Consider the following 8,317-nt stretch of genomic DNA (forward strand, 5'->3'; position numbering starts at 1 on the left):
CAAGATGAGACTAGTGTGTTCTCCTCATCTTAGGGGTCAGGTTCTCTGCAACAGTGTTTACCTGCATTTGGCCATTTCCCATGCCTTCAAAGTTATTTTCTTAGTATTATAATTTTGAATTTTCTATACACTTTATAAATGTTATCACAAAAAGGTTAGAGGCTAGAACCTTTCTATAACACTCCACACCTGCTTTGATCTACCAAGGAGGAAAAACCCTGTACTGACTTAGCTCAAATTCTCCAAATCTCTGTTTTTCATCCTTCACTTTAGTGTAGAGATATTTTTAACAAACTCTAAAAGCTGCTATTATCACAGCTTTGGCCAAGACAACCCTCCCTCATCACCATCACTCCCCACCACTAATTTCTTACTGGTTGATAGACTAGAGTTTCTAGAACATACCCACACATGCTTTCCCCATTCTCCTCTGAAGCTGAAAGACTGAGAGCTATGCAGAGACATCTATCCGTATTCCTGAAATGTCATGGGAGATATCTTTCCTGGTGCTTAGCAATAAAAGAGAGAAAACACCATATTCGAGGTAATTAGAAACAACATTTAATGAATGACATGTTCTGAGTGCCTTGCCAGTTAGTCGCTGAATGGATCTCATTTGGTCAAATGCTTGTGTTTTCTATTATGACATTACTTAAGCTAATAGAGTTAAAATAATAGCATCAAAATTTACAAAATTATCTCCTATCTGAATGAAAATGCAAATGATTCTACTTTTACTTCAGTAGCTCTGGAGTTTCAAGTCTGTTCACTTAGAAACAAAATGGCCTTGATTAACTTATACTTGAACTACCAATTCCCTCAAACTTAACATAAATATAAGACATTGCCAACTAGAATACCAATATGATTTTTTGGGGAAATTACACAATGGTTTTAACTTTCACATAGAAGAAAAAAATGCCTGAGAATAACAAGGTAAATATAAAAATGAAGACTGAGGCAAAAATGGGCTCCCACATTATAGTCAAAACCACTGTAACCAAATCAATATTTTATTCATACAGGAGTAGAAAAGCAGAAGACACGAACAGAAATAAAAATTCTGACCAAATCTTAAGGAGTGTGAATGAGAATTGAATGTATGATAAATGTTGCATATTCAGTTCAATGGGAAATTGATTGCTTATTTAATAAGTGATTGTGGCACAAAGGCTGTCCTCAGCAAACACCAAATAACTCTGTGCTCTGCTTTGAGACACTTTTCTGAATCTGTTAGCAAGGGAAATGCTGAAGCTTTCTCAGATGTCTGCTGTGTCTAGGGAAGATGGGGGATGGCTTCAGAGCAAGAGGCCACAGGTCGGCTGTGAGCATCTGTGTCTGGCTGTTGAGCATCTCCAACAGCGGATGAGTGTCCAGGTAGACCTGAGGCTGTGCCCTGAGATTTCTGATCATCTCCCAGCACTGTCTCCACCAGCTGTACTTCCCGCCCCTCTTGGGAGAAACTAGCTAAAGACCCCCTGCCACGCAGCTTGAAGAAAGGAAAAGAGAAATATATTGGGGAGCAGTTTCCCCAATGCCTCCTATTATCTTCCCAAATGTTGGTCAACTCCCCAGGAGCATCTTGGACCTCAAAGAAGCTGGGATGCACCTGAGGCACATCAGTCTCCTCTTGCAGGCAGGCAGCTTCCTATCTGAGGCCTGAGCCAGGATGACATCCTACTCCCCTCTCATCCTGTCCAGTATCAGTTCTTATAAACCCCATCTGTAGGAACAGCCTTCCAGGAAAACATAATGAGCTTCAGAGTTCTCCCATAAACCAGGCAGGCTGCCTCGCAAGATGTTTAAGTCACTCTACTGCTTCCTTTGCAGGCCCCCTTTCTTCCCTGACTCCTTGCATTGGACCCCCACAAATACTTTGCTAGGGAACCCGTTTGCACACGCAGACACTCACCCCATCCACATGCTCCCATTATCAAGGGAGAAGGAAGGGGTGGCAGTGAAGGGTGAGGCAGGTTGAAAGTAGTCTGTGCCTTCTAGGAGCAGAAGGCAAATATCATGAGGGGCCATGAAACCCAGGGAAAAAGGGGAAGTAACAGATGCAAGTCATCTCTAATCTAAGTCTAGCTTAGTGGGGTGGTGTGACCTCGACCTCCTCTGCCCAAGTCCACTTGCATCTCTAGGGGCTTCCATGTTCTGTAGCCAGGGCAAGGGACCACCTTCTTGACCACAGTCTGACTTCTTGGATACCCTGCCCCAAACTTCTCCCATCATTCCCACTACGAAGTTCCAATGGGGCTTGTTTGTTATAGTTCAAAAGTGAATAAAAGGGCTGCTCCTCCTGCCTCCATCCCTGTTCCTGCTTGCTCTCCTCCCAGCCTAGTCTCCAACCCTCCCCATGTCTCAGCACACTGCCATGTTCCAGCCACCAGACACAACAGGCACCTTAAACCATCATGGTGTGGGGAGAGATGAGAAGTCATCTGGTCAACAGCTCGCAAGGAGTTGCCACACCAAACGTGACTGCATGACTCCAATGCAGTTAAAAGCTGTGGAAGTTACACAGAAGTAAAAGATACAGGCCTGCCCTCAAGAAACTTTGGTTCTATCAGAGTATAGACAAGTAACCCATGAAAGGCAATGCCAATGAGAAAGAAGGTCCAATAGGAAGACAGCATGCTGTTGGGGCACAGAGGAGGGAGGACCTAGATGTTCTGGAAGAAGGAATGAAGGAACTGGAATGTGATCTGGGCATGCTGGACCCTGTCCTCAAGCCCCATGCCCCTCTTCCTACACCAGACGTCATGACCTGGAGACTGGGAAGCACTCCATGGGATGGAAAGAGAAACAGAGGGCTGGACACAGGGGTGCAAGGGCTGATGGTGTCCTTGGCTCAAGTCCAGCACAGGCTCAAAGGTTAGCTCTCCCCAGCAGGCATCTGTGGGCTTCCTCAGATTCCTTCTGGATCCGGTACAGTCCTTCCAGCCATGACTCCTCACCAGGCACATCCTCAGAGCCTTGGCCCTGGGTTACTTGCCTTTCCTGTAGTTCTTTCGGCCGAAAGTTTTGCTGGATGTATTGGTAAGCCTTGTTGCTGTAATAATCTCCTTCATTTTCCCACAGAATGGCTTCGACTTTCTCCATGAGCTCTTGCAGTTGGGCCTCCTGCTCCTCCCCCTGTGCCCTGTTGTTGAAGCTGCAATGGCGCCGTGCAAGGGTCACATCCAGCCAGGCAAGGGCCTGGTTGTCGGTCTCTCGCACATAGTCTTCCAGGGAGCCGCTGGCCAGGTCTTCCTTCCGGGTGAACACTAGGATGGTGTGACCCAGAACCCCCACTCCAAAGACCTCCTGCAGGCGCCTGACAACCTGCTGATCCTCATCTGTGAACCGGCCCAGTTGTGTCACCAGGAGCACGGCGTGGGGCCCTGGGGCGGATAAGACGATGGCTTGGCGGATAGCAGCTGCCACCTCTGGTGAGACCTGGGGGGACAGAATATTGGGTGTGTCAATCACCTCAAGCTCCTTCCCAGCCCACTCTCGGCTCCCTGTCTGGGAGGTCTTGGTCACGGGTCTGGTGCTGAGTTTAGACTCGAAGACGTCCCTGCCGAGGATGCTGTTTCCTGTTGCACTCTTCCCACTTCCTGTTTTCCCCATGAGAATGAGCCTCAGTCTCCTTGGGGTCTTCTGTTCTTTCTCCATTAGACCTAGAAATATCCAAGAAAGCAGAGGGAACGGGGGTAAGGGCCCATGTACCCCATCTTGTCCTCACCAGGAGCTCCTGGGTGTATCCCCAGACTGCAGGGGCAGATTGTCAAAGACCAACATCTGCCCTGAAACCAGCGCTGGGCCACCATTCTGGGCCCACACCCTTGAAGGTGGGGCTGAACGTTCTCTCCCAGTGCAAGAGCAGAGCCTAGAGAGAAGAGCGAGACTTGGCCAATAGAACACCAAGAAACCCAATACCGAGGTTTTTAGATATGACTGGGGAAGAAGGCAGGAAGGGAATTCCCTTCTCCTGGCCTTACAGGTCCCAAGACCCAGAGCACATAAAGAAGTGACAAGTAATAGCTGGTTTCCCAGTCTTGTCCCCACTGAAGACATTGATGTATCTCAGATGACAAAGCATGAAGCCGGCATGTGGCAGCATGGGCGTGGCCATCTCCTGAATCTCCTGGGCACCAACAGGCCTTGCTGTGGCCTGACAGCCACCCTTGGCTCTGACCCACATGCCAATTCTAACTGAGTGACATTGGCCCCCCTCCAGCTTCCCCAAGGTGGCTGGAAGGAATTTGAGTGAATGGGCAGAAGTCTGGGCAGTAGATCTTCATCCCCACCCACCTAGCCCAGTGCAGAGCCAGAGGAGACAGGAACCCCTATCTGAGCAGCCTGGAGCTAGCACACACCACTGGACTTTACTAAAGCCAAATGCATCACTTGAGCTCTGGAGAGGATTCTTAAAAGAATAGCTAAACTTGATTGCTATAACAAAAGGTCAAACAGGTGTTAGCACAGATATTGGTAATGTCCCTATTGTAGTAGGTTAACGTGGCTTTTTCCAGATGGCTCAGGCCATTTAAGTTCATAAAGTAAAAGGTCATTCATATTAAAATACGTAATGAATCACAAATCATTTCTTCTGGCCAGGAAAGGGCTGGGTTTCCAGCATTTCTAAATCCTGCCTCCCCAGGATGAATGACGAAGTTGAGCCCATGAAAGTTAAGCACCTGACCCTGTGCAATGGCTTTTGGGAAAGGGACGCCCACGATAAGGCAGAGCCCAGATCTGAGGCAGCAGCCAAGTACATTCTGCTTGTTCACAAGGCGCTTTCAACCTTACAACCGTGACAGCTCCACTTCGGAGTCAGCCAAACACCCATACAGGGTCTGTTGGCATCCAAGCCTCAGTCCAAGGCCACTTATTTTCGTCACACCCACTGTCAGCACATCCTTCCTGAGGAAGAACATCCACCATGTGAAAGCGTTTCCTTTGGAACTGGCATGGTGATTTAGTCATTGGTGCTATTTCTCACCTCCTTTTATCTATCATACCTATCCAGGGGTCTTTTTTCTTATTTTCGGCTGGTGATAAGAAGGGCCATACCCCAAAGGCCTCTGATGGTGGCTGAGGTGGGGAAATTTCTGTGACTGAGGGACATCAGCTGCCTCTCCAAGCACACCATGGTGGTGGAGCTGTGTCCCACCTGCACCCCAGATGTTTCCCACCCGCTCCCCTCTCCTCATTTATTTTACCTCCTGACAGCTCCAGCACAGGATCCTGGGACAGCTTTTCTGAGGGATTCTCCTGGGGAATTTGTTCGTATTCTTCTTCCTCCATCTACAAAAAAAAAAAAAAAAAATCATATGTTCTACTGACTTTCCAAATGAGTTTCAACAGCCACCTGCCTTTCGCCTTTCTCTTGCCAGAGGAAAGTTTTTTGCATTAGTTTAGGGTTGGGGTGGGACTGAGTGAGGCAATGGAAGAAGGGGTCTAGGACACTCTCTGCTGGCTTTAGGGACCCTATTTCTTTAGGGATGCTATCCCCCGCCCCCTCCACTGTGGTCTCCATCATAAGTTTAAGAGATTTTACAGATAAAGGTGCAACTGGTCTGGGAGCTGAGGAATGGATGAAATTTGGATAGACAAAGGGTCTGGAACTGTTCTGGGAGGTGGGGGGAGGTGGAGGGGGAGGCAGTGGGGAGAAGGTGGAGGAAGGAAAGAAGGAGGAGGTGGAAGAAGGGAAGCACAGAAGCAGGTGTGATTCTGATCCTGTGTGCCCCGGGAGCAGCAGGAAGGCCTAGTGTGCCTGGAGGACGTGAATGAGTAGGATGTTGTTGGGAGGGGCCCCTTGGTGGGCCTTGGGGCCAGACTTTGGAGAAGACTGTGCAGTGAGGGTTGCAGAGGACTGGGATTGCAGGGGCTGAGCTGGGAAGGAAGCCAGAGACCTCAGGGAAGATGCAGCCACCACTTAGCTCTGTCTGGGCCTCAGCATCCCATCAGTATGAATGTTGGGCCTGAACTAGATGCCTGTGAATGTCTCTTCCCCTATTAAGGTCTCAACATATTTCATAACATTTTTTAGAGCAATTCTTAGTCCTTTTTGCAAATTAGGGCCACATCATTCCCAACCAGGAACTCCTGTCCCCCTTCCCATGACAGCAATGTGTCCTGGCTTCATGGACTAACACAGTTCTCTATGTCAAGATCCCATAAGTTTCTCTCTGCTGGATTTTCTCTGTGGGACTGAGGAGGAAGTTGCATGGTCCACGACTGTTTTTCCAGATCATGTAGGACATTCACAACCAGATGAAACAGATCCAGATGAAGGGTCTGGGGTGTGAGGAAACCTAAGTCCAGGGGAACCTGATAGACATGTTTTTCTCCTTGCCACATTGTTAGATGTTTGTTCTACTCTGTTCACCTGGCAAACACTCCAGTCCTCCCCAGATCCCAGGAGTGTATATGTGGATATTGCTTTATGATTGGTAAAGATCAATTTTGCAGTGCTGGGCTGGGCATGGAGGGAGTCCAGGAAGGTCTGTTGACTTTCTAGGAAGAAAGAAGCAGGCCAGGTGGACAGCCTTACTCAGACCTGAACAGCCAGATTCTGGAAGGAGTCCAATATTTCACCTACCAAAGGGAGTTAGTTCTTCCTAACTGGTGGTCTCCCAATCTCTTTGTCCCTGGCTTCCTTACATTCCTTGTGGAAACCGAGACAGCACTTTACCAATGTGATCTCATTCCTCCTTTAGAGAGAACGGGCAGGCAGCTTAACAGGAAACAACAGCCGGGTGGAACTAGGCTGTGGCATGCAGGAACCTGCACTGTGCCTTCGCAGGGTTCGGGGAATGGGTCTGCAGGCAAGGCACCTCCCTGCCTCCTCCTAGACCCTGCCCAGAATGGCATCTCCCATATTGGCCACGGTGTGCATTGTCTCCAACACAGAAGATGGAACAGATAGTACCATCCTTGTCATGTTGCTCTGGAAGAAAGCAAAACTCAGAGAAGCATCTTGCCAAATGTTAAACAGTGACTTTGTCACAAGGCAAAAAGTTCTCCAGACGTGTTGGTCACAGCTCTTTTTATCACATTATAAACCTGCACACACCACAGCACACACAAATACACAACACACACACATACACCAAACACATGTACCACTCACACACGCAGGTGAATGCACAAACACATACACAAACACAAATATCCATACATAACACACACACACAACACTCACATACACACACAACACAAACATCACACACACAAACACCACTCACACACATTCATGTTAACACATACAAACATGTAAACACACATATACAACACAAACACCCACACATACACATCCAAATATGGCACGCACAAATACTCAGACTTACCTCTGCACCAGCTCACAGGCAAGGGAAAGGACCACGTTTCTTGTCTCCCGGCCACGCACTCTCACGGAGGAGGCAGAGAAAAGCTTCCACGGTGTATGAACACAAGGAGGACAAGGCCGATGTTTGCTTATATTTTCAGCAAAATGTTTTCAGAGAGCTGGGCTGGAGACCTGCCCTTGAAAGAGCAGTGTCCGCTGGAGATGGAGGAACAGGAAGCGGGTAGGAGCACCAGCCTTCCTGAGTCAGAAGAGTCTGCTGTTGCACTTTGCAGCCTCGGAAGTAGAAAAAGGGAGGATACCAGTGGTGGGATTATTTTTATCCTGAGCCAGGATAACTAGAACTCAGAGCTTAAAAAGAAGCAGATACCTCAGAAAGATTTGTGTCAGGAGGAGTGACTGCCTCCTGATCTCTCTTTTCTGAACCCCACCTCCTCCCCAGGGAACTTCTGTGCCTCAGTATTGGGGCAAACAGTCATTGTCTCCTTTCTTCCCCAACCTCTCCTTCCTTTAATAGTTTCTCTCAGGACAAGGTCTGATACTCATTACCTCTAAGGCATGAATCATTGGTGATTACAACTGCTACACCTTCTAGAAGATCTGCAGTATAAGAAGAGGGAAAATACAAAAGAATGTCTAAAATGTAGGATTAAAGAGAGCCCTTGTTATGGGGGAAGAACAATATTTTAAACACAGGCTAAGGGAGAAAACACCTCAGCATCCTCAAAAACATGTTTTCTAGGACTTTACTGACAGATCTGATGACTGTGGCTAAAGGGAAGCCATTGAAGGAAGACATTCAGAACATAGGAGCATAAGTGATGATATTGTTACCACATGATTTTAAAATGTTAAGATTCCCTAAAAAAATTCCACTCAATCTACTATAATAGTTCTAATTTTCTTTGGTTCTGTTCTGGTTGATAGTCATGGTGTATCTACTAAAATTGTTACATAGTATGTGTGTGTGTGTGTATATATATA

At 47.5% G+C, this 8,317-nt stretch overlaps 1 protein-coding gene across 2 annotated transcripts; it reads right to left on the bottom strand.

Moving 5' to 3' along the window:
* Positions 1-538: 538 nt before the first annotated feature.
* On the bottom strand, positions 539-7,647 carry GIMAP6 (GTPase, IMAP family member 6). 2 transcript variants are annotated; one of them, XM_003777179.3, is made up of 3 exons: positions 7,338-7,647; positions 5,208-5,292; positions 539-3,662 (listed from the first exon to the last, which is right to left on the bottom strand). In XM_003777179.3, exons 2-3 carry the CDS (start codon positions 5,290-5,292, stop codon positions 2,869-2,871), a joined length of 879 nt encoding a protein of 292 aa, XP_003777227.1. In that variant the 5' UTR covers positions 7,338-7,647; the 3' UTR covers positions 539-2,868. The 2 variants fall into 2 exon arrangements, with proteins under 2 accessions (XP_003777227.1, XP_054415943.1); XM_054559968.1 differs by having other exon boundaries at positions 6,683-7,647.
* Positions 7,648-8,317: the final 670 nt, after the last annotated feature.

The sequence above is a fragment of the Pongo abelii genome, chromosome 6 (assembly GCF_028885655.2).
Source record: "Pongo abelii isolate AG06213 chromosome 6, NHGRI_mPonAbe1-v2.0_pri, whole genome shotgun sequence".
Classification (NCBI taxonomy): domain Eukaryota; kingdom Metazoa; phylum Chordata; class Mammalia; order Primates; family Hominidae; genus Pongo; species Pongo abelii.